The sequence below is a fragment of the Anguilla anguilla genome, chromosome 11 (assembly GCF_013347855.1).
Source record: "Anguilla anguilla isolate fAngAng1 chromosome 11, fAngAng1.pri, whole genome shotgun sequence".
NCBI lineage: Eukaryota > Metazoa > Chordata > Actinopteri > Anguilliformes > Anguillidae > Anguilla > Anguilla anguilla.
The window spans coordinates 26,184,272-26,207,132 of NC_049211.1; the positions used below are offsets into that span (position 1 = coordinate 26,184,272).

The 22,861-nt window shown below is 44.2% G+C and overlaps 2 protein-coding genes across 3 annotated transcripts in view; one reads left to right on the top strand and one right to left on the bottom strand.

Annotated features, from left to right (window-relative positions):
- On the top strand, positions 1-3,981 carry LOC118208319 (lens fiber major intrinsic protein-like). The gene is made up of 4 exons (XM_035382881.1): positions 1-902; positions 2,176-2,340; positions 3,073-3,153; positions 3,561-3,981. Exons 1-4 carry the CDS (start codon positions 543-545, stop codon positions 3,744-3,746), a joined length of 792 nt encoding a protein of 263 aa, XP_035238772.1. The 5' UTR covers positions 1-542; the 3' UTR covers positions 3,747-3,981.
- A 5,439-nt stretch (positions 3,982-9,420) lies between these two features.
- The window catches only part of stat6 (signal transducer and activator of transcription 6, interleukin-4 induced), a 37,085-nt gene continuing 23,644 nt past the window's right edge, over positions 9,421-22,861 (bottom strand). For both annotated transcript variants that reach the window (XM_035381097.1, XM_035381096.1), the window contains exons 8-21: positions 21,962-22,096; positions 20,966-21,142; positions 19,398-19,485; positions 18,847-18,969; positions 17,174-17,266; positions 15,753-15,956; positions 14,757-14,851; positions 14,064-14,197; positions 13,716-13,865; positions 13,319-13,382; positions 13,130-13,222; positions 12,988-13,020; positions 12,279-12,368; positions 9,421-9,972 (exon numbers count right to left, since the gene is read on the bottom strand). In XM_035381097.1, the coding sequence (XP_035236988.1) occupies positions 9,894-9,972; positions 12,279-12,368; positions 12,988-13,020; positions 13,130-13,222; positions 13,319-13,382; positions 13,716-13,865; positions 14,064-14,197; positions 14,757-14,851; positions 15,753-15,956; positions 17,174-17,266; positions 18,847-18,969; positions 19,398-19,485; positions 20,966-21,142; positions 21,962-22,096 (1,558 nt within the window). In that variant the 3' untranslated portion in view covers positions 9,421-9,893. The remainder of the gene's footprint in view (positions 9,973-12,278; positions 12,369-12,987; positions 13,021-13,129; positions 13,223-13,318; positions 13,383-13,715; positions 13,866-14,063; positions 14,198-14,756; positions 14,852-15,752; positions 15,957-17,173; positions 17,267-18,846; positions 18,970-19,397; positions 19,486-20,965; positions 21,143-21,961; positions 22,097-22,861) is intronic.

Below are 22,861 nucleotides of genomic sequence, written 5' to 3' on the forward strand. Positions count from 1 at the left end.
TCCGTCACCATGGCCCCAGGGAGCTATAAATCCCCCCAGCGCTCCTCTTCACACGCTCAGAGCGACCCGATGTCTGCAGGACATGCTCGACCTCCGTCTCTCCCTGTTTCTGTGCTGATCCAAATCATCCTCACTCTCGCATAGATGCATCATTGGTCCTCCTGACGAAAAGCAGCGTCTCTATGACAAACGCCAGCGGCCTCCAGCAGCAGATGTGGCGGAAGAAACTAAAAGCTGTCGCTTAGCAACACGTCAGACTGTGCCTGCAGAGGCTTGGCCTTAGCTTAGATCTCAAGAAGTTGTGAACTTTTAAAATCATTTTTTTAACGCTTTCTTCATAGTTCGTTCTCTCTTTTGTCACTTGTTTATTTCTAAAATCAGTGAACTTTGTGAAGTGTGCCAAGAGACTCTAAAGGGAAATCTTATATTTGTTCAGTTAGTTCCCTTTTAGAGTTCAAAGAGGGTCCTTTCTTCTCTCTCTTTGGTTGCCCTTTTCACCCCTCCCACCCCCCTGCTGAGGAGTGTCCGATTGTCCGATCACCATGTGGGAGTTCCGGTCCATGCTGTTTTGGCGGGCGGTCTTCGCCGAGTTCTACGGCACCATGTTCTTCGTGTTCTTCGGGATGGGCGCGGCCCTCCGCTGGACAACCGCCCCTCACAACGTCCTGTACGTGGCCTTCTGCTTCGGGCTGGCGGCCGCCACGCTCATCCAGTCCATGGGCCACATCAGCGGCGGCCACATCAACCCGGCCGTCACCTTCGCCTACCTGATCGGCTCGCAGATGTCCCTGTTCCGCGCCGTCTTCTACATCGCGGCGCAGATGCTGGGCGCCCTGGCCGGGGCCGCTGTGCTCTACGGGGTCACGCCGAACAACATGCGGGGAACCATGGGCCTTAATACGGTATGGGCTGACTCCCCCCTCCCATGAGGGAGTGTGAGAGGATCAGTTTTTATCCCTTTTTAGGATAAATACTGAACTGCTAATCTCGAAAGTTCCTTGAGTTCCGTAGGCTCCCTAGTGTAACAGTCATTAACGAAAATGCAGCCAAAAAGCTTTGAGAAGAAAGCATGGAAAAGGCCAAAATACACTGTATTTTGAGTCATTTCCCAAAATTATCTGCTCTGTCAATCTTTTGGCTGGCTGTCTCTAATGGAACCATTGTGCATTCGCCTGAACGTTGACATAGGATGGATGCTTCCATTCTGCACATCAAGCTCTCTCCACACACACACACACACACACACATACATACACACAGATCACCTCCTCTTCATCAGTCAACTTTAAACTAAATCTGTCAAACCTTTTTATTTATTTATTTTTTAAAATATAATTTTTTCAACAGTTCAAACACAATGCTGGATAATTCTCAATCAACGAGTACAAATTCATAGTTTCAAAAAATTGTAATCTGCACTCATCACAGGCAAGAAATACATAGAGAACTTGAGGGAAAGATGTTCTAGGTAAAAGTTGTGTAAGCCACTCTGGATAAGGGCATCTGCTAAATGCCTGTAATGTAAAAGGCACAGCATGCAGTCACATTGTGGTTTATTCCATATCTGATGACAAAGCCCTAGCCACAGACCTCACGGAGAGGAAAGGAGCAAAGGGACATTTGACCGGACCGATTTTGGGCTGCACTGTACATGCGCTAAACTTCAGACAAAGCGGCAGGGTGCATTTCACTCTCTTTGTCCAGACGCTGACCTTCCTCTAGGAGACCGCGATTGGTCAGGAGTAGTCCGCTGCGTGTGTGCAGGTGGTTTGATGTGGCTCAGCTTCATGACCTGTGCTGGCTGAGGAGCAAACCTGTTTTTAGTGTCTGTGTCTTTGTGAGAAAATCTCACAGATCTTTCCGCAACAGCATCTCCGAGGCCAAAAAAAGAATACTGCTCTTTAATCTGTTACTTTGGCTACTTTGTTTGCTGTCTGTTTATTTAGGTCTATTTTTGCATATAAGTGTAGTTGGAATATTGTTTCTGTAGTTGAATGTTGTGTAGTTGGAATGCATTTGGAGGTCTGCCCCAGGGAGGTGTGGGACAGAAAGAAGGGCCTTGCTGTTGAATGGGAGGGGGGTAGGAGTACCCTGCCTGTCTGGTACATTGCAGATCATGATTAGGGAGCGATGTTTCAGATTAGCACTCACAGAGCCCCCCCCCCCGCCCAACAGGTGCAGCCTGGGATCAGCCAGGGAATGGCCACCACCATGGAGATCTTCCTCACCCTGCAGCTCGTCGTCTGCATCTTCGCCGTGACGGACGAGAGGCGCAACGGGCGCATGGGCTCCGCCGCCCTCTCCATCGGGTTCTCCGTCATGCTGGGTCACCTGCTTGGGGTGAGGAGGGGAGGAGAGGGCAGGAGAGGGCAGGGGCGCGATTGGGGGCATTGATGGAAGCGTGAGACTTCAATAACTGGATGCAATGTCATGCTCTGCTAATGTGACTCACATGAACCTGTCAAAAGTCTGTCCCAAGTGTTTAAATCAGAGAACCACTGAACTCTCTACTTCAGAGCTTTGTGACTTATCTTTTTCATACTAAATGACAGCACATTTTATGTACTAAATCTACTTCTATTGTGTAGTAAATCTGACGGCTTTTCAGTGAATATTCATCTTTCCAAATGAATAATATATTAAATATGTAAGAAGGACAATTCAAATTTGGCATAGCCAGAACAGACAGAATTATGAAGCAAAAGTCTCATGCTGTGAACTACTGAAAGTTTTTTCTATTTTATTAAGCTCCAAAGTTTATCAATGATAATATTTAAGGATATCTAAATTGCGAGAATTTAATTGGTGTCTAAGATCAGTATTTACAAGTCATTCTCTGTATGTCTCGGATCTAATAATTCTCATTGAAGTAAATTTTTTCATTAAAATGGTGTATTTCTGAAGATGTTTACGGTAAATTTAATGAATTCTGCATTTGTTAGATTTTATAATTGTGGGGTTTCAGCCTTGCGATTATTAATGAATTAATCTTGTTTCCTGCCAAAGCTTCTTATGCACTTGAAAGTTTGGTAACTTGGCAACTGGTCCTAAGAACTTACCTCTGTGTTTCAGATGTACTACACTGGAGCCGGAATGAATCCCGCCAGATCATTCGCTCCCGCCGTGCTCGTTAGAAACTTTGTCAACCACTGGGTGAGATACACGATCTGGCCTGCAGGTGGCGATAACATTCACCATACTCCTCAGATGATTCTGAGCTCTTGCCTCATAATGAGGGATACTTTTAGTGCCAACATTCACAGGACTCATTTTAATCAAATGTAATCACATTTTAAAATATGTACATTTTTATTTTACATCTTTCATGTACATATACATGAAAAATGCTAAATAAAAATGTACATATTAAAAATATGGTTCTATTTTTGATACATCCATCATTTGATCATGATCATCATTCCTTTTCATTTGGTTCTATGTGTGTGTTCAGCTAAATATTTATGTTATATGGTTAAGCAACCCCTTGTAATGTGTGTGTGTTTGAGTGCACTGCAGGGTGGGAATCCCTTGTAATGCGTGTGTGTTTGTGTGTGCTGCAGGTCTACTGGGTGGGGCCCATGATTGGAGGAGCCATGGGGGCGTTGCTGTATGACTTCATGCTGTTCCCGCGCATGCGCGGTCTGTCCGAGAGACTGGCCACCCTGAAGGGGAGCCGCCCCCCTGAGAGAGAGAACCAGCAGGACACCCGGGGCGAGCCATCCGAGCTCAAGACCCAGGCCCTGTAACCTCACACTGCCACGCCCGACCCTGCACACGAGAAACCCGCACACACGCACGCACACACACACACACACACACACACATACACTCATGTGCGTGCACACGCACAGCCACTGAAACTGTGCCATGTCCTCACCGAACATACTGAAATAGGAGCAACAGGCACTCGAGAATCACTCTACCACCCTCCCACCCCCACACCCCTCGCTCCCGCTCCACCCCTGGGACCACAGGACAGAAATGAGAGCTGGAAGAGGAAGTGCACCTGGGGAAAGGAAGAGGGGGGGCGGGGAGGGGAGGGGCTGGGCGGGTGCTGACTGCTCAGGACCGGGGGCATCTCTCTCTGCTGTGGTCTTTTTCAGGAGTGAGCTCTGGACTTCAGACTTTTGAATGCTACTCATCTTCAAACCCTTCTGATCTTGAGCTTTTTTTTTTCCTGTGTTGTTTCTGCATTTTCAGCACGTGCACGTGTGACGCCATTCAAATTTACCAGGGTTTATGCTATTTTATTTTATTTTTATTTTCGGTGTGTGTGAGTGTGTGTGTTTACTGGTTTTATTTCTGCTTTTTCACTACTGCTCACCAGTGTTTGTATCATGCTGATGTTGCTTATGTTTTATTTATTTTTTATTTATTAATGTATTTAAATACCTCTCCCCATACAGTGTATTCACTGTAATTTTAGTCAACTTTAGACTTTTTTTCCAGTGGAAATCCTCCCTTCCACTGATTTTCCCCACAAAGATACAATGGAGAAACTAATGCTACATTCCAGCCTGGCCCCTGTGTAACTCGGACTAAAAGTCTCATTTTTGAGGACCAGTAATCAATTCCCACGCCATTTAAATGAGAAATAAACACAAACAACACAACAGTAAACTGTCTTTTCTTACCTGAAAGCTATTTAAACTTTTTAATTTTTTTCCCTGATATTTATTTTATACGTATGTATACATACAATGTATGAATGCATGTGTGTGTATATGCCTATGTGTGGTGTACACGTACCCCACACGCATGTGTATGCACGCACACATATAGACACGCATCAATGATTTCTGCATATACACACTTGAAGTTGATTTTTCATTTTGTTTATTGATTTATTGATATGAAACTTAAAGCAGAGCTTTAGATTTTATTGTTACACTTACTTTGAAAATGATAAGTAAAGTGCCAAAGACATACTGGTCTTTACCTGTATTGAGCCAAAAGACAGACATATTTTCAAATGCTTAGTATTAATAAGTGAATACAGTCTTTTTTATTTTGGCCTTGCAGCATGTGTGACTTGCAGGGCCTAATGTTTCCCTGTGAGATCGGCTGAGTGGGTTTACATTTCCATTTTCCTGCAGATGCAGAGATGAAAGTTCTGTTGATGCGGGAAATTATGTTTTGATAGATTCATTATCTTCATGACTTAGAGATGGCGCTAGTTCACACTTCTCTTATGGCAGCAGGGAATGGATTTTTAAAAATCCAGCAGAATGGACTGGTTGGGTAGCCTGCTTGGTGGGCGGTTAGCTAATCTGTTGAGATAGCCTATATAATTTTATTCACATCCGCACAAAAGAAGTCCATCAGTTTAGGGTGTCAAATTACTTCCTGGTACCTTTATGAGATAGAAACGGGAAGAAAGCGTTGAAGCTTATTCAGTTCAGGAAATATTTTGTGTTTGAATGTGTGTGTGTGTGTGTGTGTGTGTGTGGGTGTGCGAGTGAGAGAGAAAGAGAGGAGATGGTGAGACAGTGGGAGAGAGAGAGAGAATGCATGTGTGAATGTGGGAAAGATGGAGGGTGTATGAAGTGTGTGTGTGTGAGAGAAAGAGAGAGAGAGAGAGAGAGAGAGAGAGAGAAACAGAGACCTGTGCGTGTCGCAGTGTGTGCATTTTTTATTGATTCTGCGCAGATATACAAATCTTTAATCATCTGGATGACTTCTCTTTGCCCGAAGATGCGCTTTCCCGGCTAATCTGAGCAGCCTGTCCCACCAAAGGCTAGTTTAACGAAATGTGACTGTTCCAAGTTCGTCTACGTCATTTAAATTATTTTTACCTAGTATTCAAAAATGTTTAAGATCGAAAGTTGTAAAAATAAGTAACTTCCATGGTTCATGATGTGGAAGAGTTTGGATTAAAACAGTCGCTTGTTCAGTTGAATGAAATTTTGTTTAGGAGTGTTTTGAGGTGTTGGAAATCAAAGTAGAATATGTTTGCTCTAGTAATGAGATCTGTGATGTATAGGGTAAAGGTAGGCCTGTGATGTAGTCTATAGGGTAAAGGTAGGCCCATTTATTTTATTTGATTGTTTGAACTCATCATGTACTGGAGTAAAAAGTATTACAGTATTTCTGATTACACAGGACTGGTAATATAAGGAGAGGGAGAGTTAGTATAGCTACAGAAGACTGGGTCTCCCTGACAACATACAGACAACATGCTTTCTACACATTTGATCCACTGCTTTAATCCCATTCATTACTTTCTTCCTCTTCTTTATGTGTAACTTTTACACTTTTGCCTAAATTAGCCTACACTCAACTAGAAAGAACAGGAGGGAAAATGTTCTGATGATTGTTCATGCAGGGATTCGAAATACGAACTGATTTATTTTGGTTCCATTAAAACATCAAACTGTTTTTTAACCTGAATATATATTTCTTATTTTTAGAGATCTCTCGCAAATAATACTTTCTAGCAATCTTTCTTCACTTCTTTTCTAGGTTAGGTATTGGCAATTTCCCAGTAAAATATTCAGCGTTGCTATGTGCTCTGAGCCAATAGTGGACCTCTTGTGGTACGCCTCACAACTCCATAACAGCAGAGTAGACTTGCTTGTCTCTGTGCCAGCTGGACACTCCTTGTTACTGCACACCAACTGAAATTTGAGATCACAGACCTCGGTTGGTCTAAGAGTAGAATGCCAGCGCTTTCTAAACAGGCTAGTTTAAGACGGATCTTCCTAGGTATTAGATCAAATCCAGGCCGAATACATAATTTTACAATTCAGAATGAGTTTACATCAGAATGAATAGGCCACACAGAAAAATGAATATGGCTCATACTTTGCTTGTTACCATCCACCCACATACCCCTTGCTTAAAGGGACTATCTGCTTGTTGGTAGGGGAAAAACGCTTTTATATAAATAAAGAAACATGTGAAAACACTTTGGGATCAGCTTTTCTTGAATGTCCATCCTCATACTGCAGACTTGGAATGTGGCCTCATGGCATGCACATGTACACTTTGCATTTACAATCTGAGAGTCATTCGATTACGCCGCTATTATATAAAAATGATTTCATCAATCAACATGGTCCCTAGCGGTGAATAAAATAAAGTTCTTGGGAAGTTCAGAACAACCGAAAGTGAAGGAGAAATGTGGATTCAATCCAGGTCAGTGTTTCATTGCTCTGGGTTTTTTTTGTGTTGGCTCTGTTCTGCCTAGTTTTCACAGACAGTCCCCTCCAAAAGTATTGGAACAGCAAGGCCAATTCCTTTGTTTTTGCAATACACTGAATACATCTGGGGTTGAGATAAAAAGATGAACATGAGACAAGAGTTCAGAATTTCATCTTTTATTTCCTGGTATTTACACCTAGATGTGTTAAACTACTTAGAACATAGCACCTTTGGTATCAGACCACCCAATTTTTAGGTGAGCAAAAGTATTGGAACAGAGAGTATTTAAGTAAATGAAAGCAAATAACACTTAATATTTGGTAGCATATCTCTTGCTTGCAATAACTGCATCAAGCCTGCGACCCATTGACATCACCAGACTGTTGCATTCTTCTTTTGTGATGCTTTTCCAGGCTTTTACTGCAGCCTCTTTCAGTTGTTGTTTGTTTCGGGGGGTTTTTCCCTTCAATCTCCTCTTCAGGAGGTGAAATGCATGCTCAATTGGGTTAAGGTCTGGTGATTGACTTGGCCAGTCTAAAACCTTCCACTTTTTCTCCCTAATGAAATCCTTTGTTGTGTTGGCAGTGTGTTTTGAGCCATTGTCTTGCTGCATGATGAAGTTCCTCCAAATTAGTTTGGACGCATTTCTCCGTAAGTTGGCAGACAAAATGTTTTTGTAGACTTCTGAATTCATCCTGCTGCTACCATCATGAGTTACATCATCAATAAAGATTAGTGAGCCAGAAGAAAGATAGCCCTCCTGTAGGCAACTGTAAAATACATTTTTATGCAAGTGATATGGTGATGTACACTTTGGCCTGTACACAGGCTCCAACCTTCAAAAATCTTCCGATACATGTGGAGTCGCCAACCGCTTCTTTTCACCTGACAGCGAGGAGTTTCACCGGGAGAGCGTAACGAGCGCGGAGATTCACGTTATCTCCCCCAGATTCCCTCCCTGCTGAACAGGCAGACCAACCAGTAGGAGTCGCTAATGCAACGATCAGGACTCATACCCTCACCGGCTTCCCACCTGCGGACATCTGACCAAGCTGGAGGTACTGCTGCCAGGGATTGAACCCGGGTCTCTGCAGTGGTAGGCCAGTGCTTATTCCTCTACACTACCCAGATGGCACTCAACCTTCAAAAATCTTTTAATACAAGTTGTACCTTTAAACTTAAAACATGACCTTTTCTGGAAGTTGCAGAAATTGCCCTACTAATCCTGAAATACTTCTACAAGATGGACTTAAAATTGAACTTGTGACCTTGGATGAAAAAACTTGCTTTTAAAACTCACATAGATAAGCTCACAAAGAAATTAAGAGCAAAATTAGGCTTCATGTTTTACTTTTAACAGCAAGAAATCAATTGTCCCATCCATATTTTAGATTATGGGGATGTCATTTACAGTCACGCATCTAGCTACAACTTTAAATCCATTCAATGCTGTCTATCTCAGTGCTCTGTGCTACATTTGAGATCATTTTAGCCCACATCATTGCAACCTACATCAAAATACTGGTCGGCCATCCTTGTATACCGAAGGAAAGCCACACCTCTTATCCATTTATGAAGGAATTTTAAATGTCAGCAATATATCATATTCCACCCAGTGGTTCCTTTTGAAACATCTGATTCAGGATAAATGGCTTTTAGCTCCTTAGCACCATACCTGTAGAATGAAATGCAAGGTTCTCTTAGACTTGACACACTTGTGCCCTTGCAAACATTCAAACTGTTGTTGGAGGAATGTACTTGTTTTCAAGTAACTGACTATGATTTTTCTCCTCTTAATATTTTTCCATTGTATTTTGTCCTTTACTGTTTTGTTGTTTTGTATACACTTTGTTAACAAGGGTCTCATGTAAAAGAAACCTATTTTCAGTAAGACCTCCCAGTCAAAATAAAGGTTCAATAAAAAATGAATAAAAATCAATCTTCCACAAAACCCTCATCCACCCTAAATCTCCAAACCAACACCAACCTGCCCCAACACCTTGAACCCACCCAAAATGTATGATTTAGATTACACTATTTTTCATTTTCCGTTTTTAAACATGCTTCACACATCTGAATGAAAGGAAAATTAACCTTCACGCAGAAAAGAAAGGAGAGAATGGTAAATAAAAACCATGAAAGAGGGAAAAAACTGGGTGTGTCTTCGCGCCTGGCTTGGTGTTCATGCATTAGTGGTAAATGGCAGGCAGCCAATCTGTGTAGGCCTTTCTTAACCAGGTGCACGATTTCAGAGGAAAAGGAAACTTGGATTCAATATACAGATGAGTAAAAACTTTATTTCTATATATTTTTATCAAAGATATATGTAACAATTTTGAAACATAAATCAACCAGTGTATAGTCTGATATTTTGATATGTGAAATATATAATTGAAAAAGGCATTCTGGCTGAAGTAGAGGCAGACAGAGGCAAAAGTACTGTACACTACTGACGCCCAATCAGAGCAAAGCACGGGACATTGTGGTGGGTTGTGGTTGAGTTATACGGTGCCGCAACCCCCGTCTTCAGATACGTGGAATTTTAGGAAAACCTAAAACAAGACATTATGATACGGCAAGAGAACAAAAATGAAGTAAAAAGAAAAAATAGAAAGTAGCGTTTCTGTACAGGCACGACGTATCTCCTGTCGCTGATTGGTCCTCTGTATCCCACAGGGAAGGGAAGGCATTTTTTGGGTTTGTTTGATTGGTGCAGGAGTCAACTTGCAATGTAGGAAGCTGTGTCCACGCTATGGCATTTCGTATATCCCTGTGGCGAATATCTCGTCCAGCTCCATGTCGTCGGTTGTGGGAGTGTTACCCTGTGCCCTGCAGGAGAGGAGGAGTGACACTGAAAAACTAACCAGCTATCACTAATCAACCACAGAGTGTCAGATCATCACCATCTCCCTGGTGATCTGGAGACCTGTCTTGGTGAGCTGGTGATGGCATGACTTGTATGTGCGACTGGTTAGACTGGTTTGTGGCTTGGTGCGCTCAGCCTGGTGTTTTCTGTTTCTCTGGCGGCCAAATGTCTCGGTAGGTCCCTGCTTCCTTGACATGAGAGTTTGAGACAGGCAGTCGGGACAGTAAGCATGCGGAAGCCTGTATATATTTCTCTCAAGTTTCAACAAGCCTCGATTAGTTTAAATTTTTCTCTAAATGCCTACTATCATGTATCATGTCACTCTTGCGTTGAAGAGTATTTGTGCTCCTACCTTTTGTTTTTATTTGTATTCCATGTTCAGATCATTTTTCTTTTAAGATTCACTGCCAACTGTCACACAGGGTGAACCCCTGGGTTACTCCCCAACTTGAGGAGTATTATTTTAATATTATTTTGTAGAAAATCCCCCCGGGTGGTAAGGGAAAGGCCCATATGTTAGCTAACTGCAATTCTGAATTGAAAGAATGAAACCACTTTCTAAACAACTGCCCTTGTTTTCCCTTCAGAAGTGAAGTCCAGGGCTCAGAAAGTAAAAGTCCTGCCGTAGGTTTCCTCCACCCATAAACCCAGCCAGCTGATTTCACTAACTCATTCTACCTCCTGGCAGCTAATTATCAAAGTCAAGTGATTGGAACAAAATACTGGGGAGAACCTTTACTTTCTGAAGCCTCTGCTTCCTTTCATGTGAATATGCTTCCTGTAAAACTGTAAAAGATTCACACCAATATGTCACTTCACCTGTATCATTTCTGGTGTTCTCACACCTTCATGTTGGGTGTATCGCCCTTGTCTGACCCAGTGCTCTACCGGCTCTAGTCCAGGGAATTGAAAGGGGATTTGAACTTCCTTCACAATTTTGTGGCACTTTTATCTGAGCTGGAAGGGAGGGGGGTTACTACAAAGGGAGCTTAACATTCCCAGAGTTTCTTTGTGTTGGCTGGCTTGACTAAACCTCAAAACCGAAATCTGGCTCAATCATGAAGATGGTTATCGACTTTCTAAGTGAACACATGCTTTGTTAATCAAGCTCTCTGCATATTTATTAATAAACTGAAGAATTATGGGATAATCTTTAGTAATATAATCTGTATGGGACTATCACTGTCCTGTAAATAAAAGATAAGTGGATATGGACAAATAGTGTTCAAGAAGCTTGCATGTGTAGGCTACTGTATTCCCTCAGTTAAGAATCTGAATCTTTCATATGATGTGTCCTCAGGAAAAGGCAGCAGACTGTGTGGGGTTCTGAATAACCTCACCCCTGTAAAGAGTCCCCCTCACTATCAATGGGTGGTGCTTTTACACGTTTCAATCTGTTAACCTGAACATAACCAGGTTATCTGTGCAGCCTAAGTTACCATGTTGTTATACCCAGACTACAATCGAGTTGGCTTTCTGATAAGGAAAACCTGGGGTTAAAGCTTCAGTTAGGGTTGAGAACCAGCTGGCAGCAGTTGAAAGCATTGCATTTTCCCTGGGTAATGAGTCATTTAGTTGATAATGGCCCTGATTCTGTGCTGCAGAAAAATCCTCATGTTTACGTTGGACTCTACTGCTATATTTGAGCAATACTGTGCAAGATCAGTTTTTCAGAAGGTGCTTCCATTTGATATGAGTACTGGGGAGAAAAGCAAAGCAGACTTGACAAACATACAGGAGCCTGACATGTGTGCGTTAACTCATGATCAGTTCCAGATCAGAACTCTTCACCGCTTCCTGCTGATGAACTAACAAAGTGACACATTGGGCATGTTCCAGCGCAGTCCATTTGCATTAGTGCCTCGGTGATATTGCACATACTCACTGTTCTGGCAATGTGGCTAACCCAGTCTGCTAACACTGCTCATAAATCAGGCAAATGTAGTTATTTTCTACACAATATGTCACTTTGAATTAGAGAATCTGCTAAATTACTGCCTAAGCACAAATCCTCAACTTCATTATCATCTAACCACAAACCATCAGCTTCATCATTGGCTAACAAACCATCAGCTTCATAACTGTCTACCTAGAAATCATGTCTAAGCAGAAATCAACATAATCACTAACCATAATTGACCAGCTTACTTTGCCTTATTAAATAACCTGTTTCTTAGTGTGCAACGTCTGGATAGGAATTGTCAGTGTCAGCATCGGAACAACAGAAGCCTACAGTGCTCTGAGAAGAGAATAGAGTGACATCACTCACATGTCATGTAGAGGACTGATGCTGAGAGGGTTGTGGTAGGGCACCCCTGAAACGTCGATGTCCGTGGGGTAGGGGGTCTGGAACTGCTGGCTGTGGGTCAGACACAACACCTGTCACTCAAGGCTGATTAGCATAAATACTCCACTGCTCATTCACAAACTGATCCGCACACACGCTGTAGTCTTGACATTCACCCAAAAAACTTCATCCCCCATCATCCTCCTGAGCCAATTCACACCTCAACCTGATCAGAAACCTTTTATGCCTCCAACCCAGTCATACCGCTCAGTGATTTCACTCTAAACGGCTCAAAGTGAATGGTCAGAAATCTTTAGTTTCAGTTTGAAATTAGCTGAAAAGTTATGGTATGTCGTATTCACCTTCAAATTTCTTCAAACAAGCACACTAATCAGAATGTATTTGGAATGATCCAATAATGTAAATGCAGTTAGGTGCATTGTAAATACATGCACTGTTCTACATGGCACATCCCTGTGTATTACTTGGCTTTGGGGGACAGTAGGAACCCAGTACCTTGGTGTACTGTACTGCAGGACACGGATGCACTGCACTATAGGACACAGTTCTGTAAGGCACCGTGCTGCCATGCTCTGCACTGTAATGTGCACAGTGCGCAGGCCTGCATCATGTTTTGCTGTATTGCACTGTACTGTAGTAAAGTACTGCATGGTGACTGCAGGGCACTGACCTTGGGCTGAAGACTCCGTTACCTTGCTGGTTCCTGAGGAAGATGGAAAGATGGATCGACGTGAGTAACGTACATTATCTGCGTGCGTGTGCGTGTGTGCGTATGCACAGAGAACGAACACGCGTGTCTGACGTTGACTTACATGGTGGAATACAGAGCGTTTGCGGGGTAACTGAGCCTGCTCGTGGGGTCCTGTGGGATCTCCGCCGCTGAAGACGTGGGGGACGAGGTCTCCCTAAACAACACAAAGCGCACGGTCAACACTAACCCCCCATAGACCCCGCGCTCAGCGCACAAACGGCCCTCTCCTGGGGAACGGGGAGCTCCTCACCCTGCCGCCACCTTGGTCTGGATGGAGATGGGGATGTAGCCGCTGTTGTAAGGCTGAGGGTCGTCTGGGAGGAAACAGAGAGAGGGCGACTCGGCTGAGAGAGACGGCATTAGACTCACAGGGCCTTGCGCCGGCTAGAGCACAAGCTCTTTTAACAAAGAATGTGGTTTTGCTGGCTATAAATATAAAACGCCAGCCAATCAGATGTGTCAAATACCAGCCAATCAGTCATGGTGTACTAGATTTCACTGAAATCAGAAGTTCAAGTGTTGCGGCACTTGAGTGGTTGTCCCGTAAATAACATTTAGCAGCTGGTTAGCTCAGCTTCATTATTTAATAGGCATGAATAAATAAAGAGAAAACGGTGAAAGCAGGGTTCGGATAGTTTCAGGCTTGCCTGTGTAATACTTCTTGAACACGTCGTTTTTGGGCGAGTCCGGGTACACGTGCGTGATGAACTCGATGTCCCGGATGCGGTCGCCCAGGCAACGGATCTCCAGGTCCCTTTTGGTGAAGGGCTGGATGTTCTGTATTCTCCTGCCTCTGTCTGGGGAGACAGAAGAATCGCAGAAGCAGACATCAGCAAACGATCTAAGCAGACCCCAGCCCCGAGCCCAGTTCTCACATGGGGTTAGCCTGCGCAGCTACGCACAGACGCAAGAACGTCCACCCCACACTCGAGTGTGTGGACACGCCCGTCCTCGCGGGCGGGCACAATCCCCCCCCGGGGTGCAGGCACACGTACTCTCGCAGGAGGAGACGTAGGCGATGGTGATCCCCCCGATCTCTGAGTCACTGAAGCGGAGAAGGAAGGTTCCGTCTGGGCGGTCCTGCAGGATGAGGTGCAGCTGCTGCTTCCCGATGAAGCCGAAAATTAGCCTTGAGAGAGAGAGAGAGAGAGAGAGAGAGAGAGGGAGAGGGAGAGAGAGAGGGAGAGAAAGAGAGGGAGAGGGAGAGAGAGAGGGAGAGAGAGAGGGAGAGACGCTGTTCACACCCAACACCTAACATCGCCACTTTAAAGCCAACACCTCACACCTCACCGCTACACCTGATGTCTAATACCTGAAGCCCACCTGAGCACCTGACACTTCCACCATACACTCAACTATCACTCTGTACAAAGATAATAAAGAGATAAAAGCTCCAGACATAGATAAGCAGACAGACACAAGGACAAACAGACAGACTGACAGACAAACAGACAGCCCCAAGGGCAAGCAGACTGACAGGAAATAGCAAACAAGTATAGAAGTCAAAACTCATCAGTTCTTATGTGGTATGCCCACCAGACTATGCAAGTAAAATGCAAGTAGACAGACAGACAGACAGACACAAGGGCAAGCAGACTGACAGACACAGACAGACACAAGGGCAAGCAGACTGACAGACAGACAGACACAAGGGCGAGAGACAGACAGACAGACAGACAGACACGTACTTATCACTCCAGTAGCTCTTCAGGTGTTTCTTGGTGAGCTCCATCACACCATCAAACCACTGCCAGAAGGTGAATGAACGCCCTGGCAACACTTCCTGGAAACGCCCGAAAGAGAGAGTGAGTGAGCATGACAGTGTGAGAGAACGATATTTGCCACATTCACTGCATGGCAAAACCTCATTTTTTCCTGATCAGCAATAACTAGACCAAAACTTACTGATAAACATAGACCCACGTGCATACCCGTTTTTGAATTTTTTTTCTGACAAACTCAAGCATGTGTGACACATTGATTTCCAGGTATCCTTTTCAATCGAGGGGTCCAGCAAATTGCTTGTAGTTGCTTCTAGAAGCAACTGTAGAACGTCTGTCCTGTTTCAAATTTGCAGCCAGCTCCAGTTGAATATCAATATCAATATCAATATATGAGATCACATTTCTCAAGATGATGTTGGCAGACAGAACAGTCAGCTTACCAGCTCACATAGTGACACTCATGCAGTATTAGCTATTTACAATAGCTAGCTAGGGCTGGCTAGCTCTACTCTGCTCGCAAACACCCTATGGGTCGCACTTGATTCACCAAATATTTGAATCTCTAGATTATTCAGTTAAAATATAACTAAGAATAACCAATAACAAAGTAATCATTAACAGCAGCACTAATATAAGCCTTGGACCAGTGGTCCAGCCTAATATTATTCTTCTGGCTGTGCAGTTGTTTTGGCCTTTACTTTTCTTTACTTTCTATTCCATTACATCGCTGCTCTGGTAACACAACACCTTCATTTCATTCCAATAAAATTATTCTGAATTAGAACTAAGGGTTCAGAGCAGTTCAGAAGGACACGGTTTAGCACTGTTTGGCCAACCAAAGACACCCTGGGGCGGGTGTCACTTTTCAAAAGCTACAGACCTTTCCGGAACTGCTCCATTTTGATGAAATGTGTGTTAAATTATCTCCGATAGGCAGAGTGATGGGCCTTCGGTGCCTACCTTATTGAACTGGGCCCAGGACACCAGCATGTTGCTGAAGTCTCCGGAGATGTCGGGCTTGTCGAAGATCTTCTGTGCGAGGAAGTGCTGGTTGTAGGGGTCCAGGCTGCGCTGCGTCTGCACCTCTAACCGGAACTTACTGTCCAGGGTCAGACACATCTGCTTCCAGGGCACCCGCTCAGGGACCACGAACGGTACCCGGTCCTGACGGGGGCAAACACACACACACATGCAAGAGAGGCCCCAAACTGAGAAGTTAACACACACACACACACACATGCAAGAGAGGCCCCAAACTGAGAAGCTAACCTCTTCCTATTTTTCAGACTTTTAAATTATGGAAGTCCATTTCCTGTAGTTCTGTGAAATGTGAAATATCCACCAGAATTAGTTGTGCAATAATTTCAGCTTATTATTAATTGACAAAGACAATTATTTTTGTTAGGGAAATATATAACTTATATAACAGAATATATATATATATATATATATATATATATATATATATATATATATATATATAACAGAAGTGCACACAATACCTCAGTAAAAAAGAATTCCATTGCTTTTTTAGTTAATAAAATTATTTGGAGAAACTACAAATGTTATCAAATTGCATAGCTACAGCACACTGAACAAAAATATAAATGCAACATGTAAAGTTTTGGTCCCATGTTTCATGAGCCGAAATAAAAGATCCCAGGATGTTTCCATGTGCACAAAAAGCGTATTTCTCAAATGCTGCGCAGAAATTCGTTTAAATCCCCATCAGTGAGCATTTCTCCTTTGCCAAGATAATCCACCCACCAGACAGATGTGGCCTATCAAAAAGCTGATTAAACAGCATGATTGTTAAACAGATGCACATTGTGCTGGGAACAATGTACATTGGACAATACATTGTAGTGCAAAGGATTCCCAAACTGCACCAGAAACAGTCCTGATACACCATAATTTCTCAATTACTTTGAGGCCAATGTGATGATTTTAGTTGAAAACTGACACACGGAAAGTTGACACACGGATGGATTTAAAAGCTGAAAGAACTGTGAAATATTATTCACCGTATTAAATCAAACATATTAAATCAAACATTTCGACAAGAGGGTGCACGGACGTAACAAGAGGGTGCAGCACCCTTGTCGTCCCGCTTAGAAAAACACCTGGTTACTTTATTTGCTTTCAGTTTATCTCAAGACTTACAATTGCTCATTCTAAATATTTAACTTTCTTAATGCTGTACCTTGATAGGAATAAGCACCCATTTCTTTGTCTTCTTTTGCTGAATGTATGATATTGTACGATGGATTCTGGCAGGTACATGCTTTGGCAGCATAAACATATGATTGGCATGACAATAGAGAAAAAGAAACTGAGAAAGGGAGAAGTGGAGATGAAGGAAGAGGGAAGGAGAGACTCACTGGTTCAGAGAAGGCACAATCCCATATGATTGTGGCCAGAGCGTTGTTGTCTTGGCTACCGTGAACGATCACAACGATGGGAAGAGAGATCACCTACAAAAGCCACATAAAATAGAAACAACTTTACGTATGAATACATGCTCGATAACCTGCTCGTTAATGCAAACAGCCTGCTTTTCCAAACAGTGAAACATGTGGCTTTAGCTCAATACATAAACATGCAGGCACAGTGAAGAGGTTTAGGCGTTGTTCGACCGAACACTACAATGGGCAAGACACGCGATCTAAGCGACTCTGACCGCAGTATGACCGTTAGCGCCATACATGGTGGTTCCAGCATCTCAGAAACAGCTGCCCTCCTGAGATTTTCATGCACTACAATCTCTACAGTTTACAAACAAAAAAATGTAAAAACTGTGCAATAAAACAAACAACATCCACTAAGCAGGTCTGTGGGTGAAAATGCCTAGTTAATGAGAGAGGTCAGAGGAGAACGGGCAGACGTGTTCACAAAGGCCAAGAATGCTCAAATAACAGCTGCTGCTGACAGTGGTGTGCAGAAGGGCACTTGTGAACGCACAGTGCATTAAAACCTGGAAGCGGGTGGGCTACAGCAGCAGAGGAGCACGCCGGGTTCCACTCCAGTCAGCTAAGAACAGGAAGATCGAGGCACGTGATCACGCGTTGAATGGAATAGCGCTCTGACAAATCTGGATTTCAGCTGCAGCATGCAGACGGCGGGGGGCAGAATTTGGTGTAAACGGCACAAAGCCGTGGGTCCATCCTGCCTAGAGTCAATGGTGCAGGCTGACGGTGGTGGTGGTGTAATGGTGTGGGGAATGTTTTCTTGGCGCACATTGGGGGAGGGGAGCATGAACGTGTGACTAAAAAAGTCTACAGGAACTGCGTGATGCTATTGAGTCAGTGTGCACTGAAATCCCTTCAGGCTGTTTTGGAGGCAAAAGAGGGTCCTACTTAGTACTAGATTAGTTTACCTAATAAAGTGGTCACTGAGTGTACACTATATATATTTACGAATATATGAGAAACATGTGCATATGACAACATATAAACCTCAGTCGGCCGGATAACTGCACTGAGTAAAATCTGGAACCCTCCAAAATCAGGACCATACAAAGCCACCCACAGATGCCCCCTGAGTCATCACATCCGCAATGTTCTTCAGCTAGATCTTCAGTCCCACGTCTGTTGTGACATGATGTTCTGCTCACCCACGATTTGTAGGAGGGGACCATCGGTTCATGACCAAAGCGCATTCCTGGAACGTGGCCAGACACGTCCCGCGTACGCGCCTGACACATGAGGCCGCCACACACACTAACATCTCTACATTCCCCACACCCTGCTGACTGACAGAGCGACACGTGTGAAAGTGAGACTGCTATGGTCTGTGCACTGTGGAAAAGGCAGCAGGAATGTGGTGTTTGCCAGGCTAGCTGCTAGGGAGAGAGGCCTTTTTGCTGTAGGTGTGCTGTGCGGCTGGGACAGGGGCCTGTTTGCTGTAGGTGTGCTGTGTGGCTGGGACAGGGGCCTGTTTGCTGTAGGTGTGCTGTGTGGCTGGGACAGGGGCCTGTTTGCTGTAGGTGTGCTGTGCGGCTGGGACAGTGGCCTGTTTGCTGTAGGTGTGCTGTGCGGCTGGGCGGAGCACAAACCTGCATGCAGCAGGGCATGTCACACCCCGTGATACTGATTTCACTGGAAAAAAGGAGCGCAAACTTCTCTTCTGTCACCGACTCCGATCCCCTCCTGTCCGCCCTCTTAATCTTTTTTATGGACTGAGGAATGGAGAGAGAGAGAGAGAGAGATTTATGGGCATGCAGGGATGAGTCACTGAATTTCTTTATAGACTTCTCCTTCTGTATATACAAGTGAATCTTTTTACAAGGCTGGATATTTACTGACACAGTTCACGTATCTAAAATATCCTCCGTCGCACAAAAACCGAGCCAATCAAAAACATACCCTAAAAGGAACACGATCAAAAACAACTCCGCCACTCTGCTCAAGTGAGCCGCCCCTTTAAGCCAACAAACAGATAAAATACAAGTACACAGAAAGCTTGAATTAGTGTTGAATTTCTGACTGGTGAAGGCTTCTCCCTCTTCCCCAAAGCCTTTTGTTTACGTGTGAAATATCTGGAACTGAAATGATCTGGAATTCCCCAGAAGGGACCCATGTGCAGATGTGTCAGGACAATACGCACCATGTTCCTGAAGGTGGCGCAAGTGCTCTTGGTGGACGTGTTGTGTTCCAAGATGGCCGAGTTGTTGATCAGCTCGCCAACGTTTTCCCTGAGGGATGCAGCACATTTCAAAGATAACGTGTCATCTCTAAACATGCGTTACAACACACTGAAACTGAGCTTTTGTTGAAATTTTCAGGCTAAAATTCAGTTTCAGTAGTGGTAGTGTGTGGTAATAACACTGACTTCAGCCACAAACAGACATCTTGAGAAAATACTCGCACTGCAGTGCTAAAGGTTGCCACATAGTTCCGAATGAGAAGTAGCACTTTGCAGTCTTCAGTATCGTTATGACACATTTCGCTCTCAGTATATCAGTGCATGTTAATGTGCCCATAATCCTATGGGCCTGCACCGGTCAAGGGATTTAATTCACTGCTGTCTGATTTATTTGTTATTTAACCTTTATTCACCCAGGGTAGGTTCGCTGAGCATGGATGCTCTTTTACAGCAACGCCCTGCTTCACACTCATACACATTCACACCTGGGAGCTGCCCAGTACAACCACAATCTTCTATTGTTGGCCACTGAGCAGCTCCACTTGAGGGAGAGAACATTTTTTAGCCAATTAAATCAGGGGATGATGAGGTGGCAAGTCTTTTTTTGCGAGAGCCAGATCTGGGATTTTAGCCAGGACACTGGGGAACCCCCTACTCTTTGCGAATAGTGTCATGGAATCTTTAATGACCACAGTGAGTCAGGACCTCGGTTTAACGTCTCATCCGAAAGACGGCATCTCCTACAGCACAGTGTCCCCGTCACTGCACTGGGGCATTGGGGTTTATTTGACCAGCCCCCTGCTGGCCCACCAACACCACTTCCAGCAGCAACTCAGTATTCCCCGGTGGTCTCCCATCCAAGTACTAACCAAGCCCACACTTGCTTAGCTTCAGCCAGTCCGCAGGAGCAGAGTGCGTGTTGGTATGGCTGTTGATGGACAGATGTAACTCTGTCCATCAGGATGTGCTAAATATCTTAGTTCATTTAAAAAAAAATGCATTTTGATTGGCTGTAGAGGGCTGTTTTGGCTCAATACAGATCTGTAAAGCAAGGCTGCTGTCTGCGTGCCTTTAAGGCAAGATGTGCTCACCCAGTGCTCTCCTACAAACAGGAAGAGCGAGAGAGTACTGGACACACTTCCCACTTTCGTCACTTCCCCTTTCATTTATTTAATAATCATAGCATGTTATGCTACACGCATGGAGCGGCAGTGTAGGATAACGGGTAAGGAGCTGGTCTTGTAACCTAAAGGTCGCAGGTTCGATTCTCAGCTTGGACACTGCTGCTGTACCCTTGAGCAAGGTACTTAACCTGCATTGCTGCAGTGTGTAAATGGATGCAGTGTAAATGCACAAGTCTGATAAGTGTCAGTAATAATCGTGCACGTCACTGTACAGCAAGACTCCAGGCCTTCGTGGGAGTGGCTGCATCGGCGTCGCTACAGGGACGAACATGGTGGCATCAACGTTTTTAAGGACCAATAAGGCGGCGGTATCAGTCTCTGGGACGGACTGGCGGATCTGCTCACGTGGGGATGGAGCCCAGCTGGCCCAGGCTCCGGGCCTGCATCTCGGTGATGATCTGGGCCTTGAGCAGAACGGGCTTCCCTGGGGTCACCTTCTCCCCCAGCAGGTAGCGCACGGTGGTGGAGAACTTGGACTGCGTCTTTATCACCTGCGGGGGCTGCTTGTCCACCATCAGGGAGCTGGAGGGAGACAGGGAGGCAGGCTTCAGACAGGGGTCCGTGAAGGCTCACTACCTGAAGGGCTTTGTTACAAAGCAAAATATCCACCATGCATTTCAAAAAGGGTCACCCACTCTTATAAAAATGCTTGCTCACACAAACTCAAAGCTTTGATACTTTTGAAAAGGTATTAGCTATCCTATATCCTTCATTTTCAAAAGAATGCCATTTTTGAAGCTTGAATCCTCTGTATTTTGGAGATATTGAGTAATGAATATTACTCAGTACCCCCCCCCCCCCAAAAAAAAAATGGGTATATCTCATTTTGGAACCATACTCTTTGTATGAAGACTCCCTGGCTGGTTTCCTTGGTTCGGACAGGGAGCCGCCACCTTTCTCAGGGTACCAGCATTTATTTCAGACACTTCTTTCAGAGGAAATCAGATAACTTAAATCAGATAATGCGCTTAAAAATCTAAATGACTTTACAATGTTCTGAATACATTCTGCAGTGAAATAATCAAAGTTTCTTCATCAGCAATGTAACACGCTAATCCACAGGTCTTAACTTTAGACTGGGGAAATAATAATAATTCACCTCAGCAATAAAACAAAGCGAGAATCAAGAAATGTATTTAGAGCAGAAGGCTTGTTATCTTTCCTGCTGTCTACAGAGTATCCCAGTGCTGTGTTAAGTTTAAGTTTGGGCTTCTACTCCCCTGACCTCTCAATCTGTTCCACGCAGTATTGAAATGAACAGGTATCATCCTGCACATTGTGAGATCAGACACCTTGTGAAATCAACTTTGCTTGTTAAGTCCCGCCCAGTCTCCCTCATACCTCTGGATTAGTGTCTGGAGCAGAAGACCGAGCCTCTCCTGCAGCTCTGTGATTGGCTCCCCGCCTGGACAGTCCCGCCCCACAAGAATAATTTCCTGTCTGAGTTTAACATTCACGCCAAGTAACTGCTCACACCTGGGAGAGAGAGGATAAGGAAGTGAAAAGGAGAAAGAGAAGGGAACATGATGGGACAGCAAGAGGGAAGAAGCAGAAAGGATGAGCGAAAGGGAAGAGTTGGGTAATTAAAAGGGTTTGTTACAAGAACACAGATAGAGCAATACACATCATTTAAGGCAAAACCATATAGTCTATTCCTGTTATCAGATACTCTAGTCCTATAACCATATACTCTAGTCCTATAACCACATATGCTAGTCCTATAACCATATACTCTAATACTATATATATCCTTGTATTTATATAGCACTTTTCCGAATAAATTTAAATACTTGCTTGCTCATTTGATTACACCATTACATGTGACTAAAACAAATGGACTTTATACAGACATTTAACCCATAAATGTATTTGTTTACAGCAATCAATATCTCAAAAGATAAACTACATGCAAATCTCTGTGGTTGCAGCCAGGCCCTCGAAATCACTGCCATGTCAGTGCATGCACCACCGTATCCTGCAGTTTCTGTGCATGCACCACCGTATCCTGCAGTTTCTGTGCATGCACCACCGTATCCTGCAGTTTCTGTGCATGCACCACTGTATCCTGCAGTTTCTGTGCATGCACCACCGTATCCTGCAGTTTCTGTGCATGCACCACCGTATCCTGCAGTTTCTGTGCATGCACCACTGTATCCTGCAGTTGTAGTGCATGCACCACCGCATCCTGCAGTTTATGTGCATGCACCACTGTATCCTGCAGTTTCTGTGCATGCACCACTG

Bases quoted from the DNA above. Each gene is read 5' to 3' on its own strand.
- LOC118208319 (XM_035382881.1), top strand. From the start codon at position 543: ATGTGGGAGTTCCGGTCCATGCTGTTTTGGCGGGCGGTCTTCGCCGAG. The intron at 903-2,175 runs GTATGGGCTGAC...CCCGCCCAACAG, and splicing joins GAACCATGGGCCTTAATACG to GTGCAGCCTGGGATCAGCCA. The intron at 3,154-3,560 runs GTGAGATACACG...TGTGTGCTGCAG, and splicing joins GAAACTTTGTCAACCACTGG to GTCTACTGGGTGGGGCCCAT.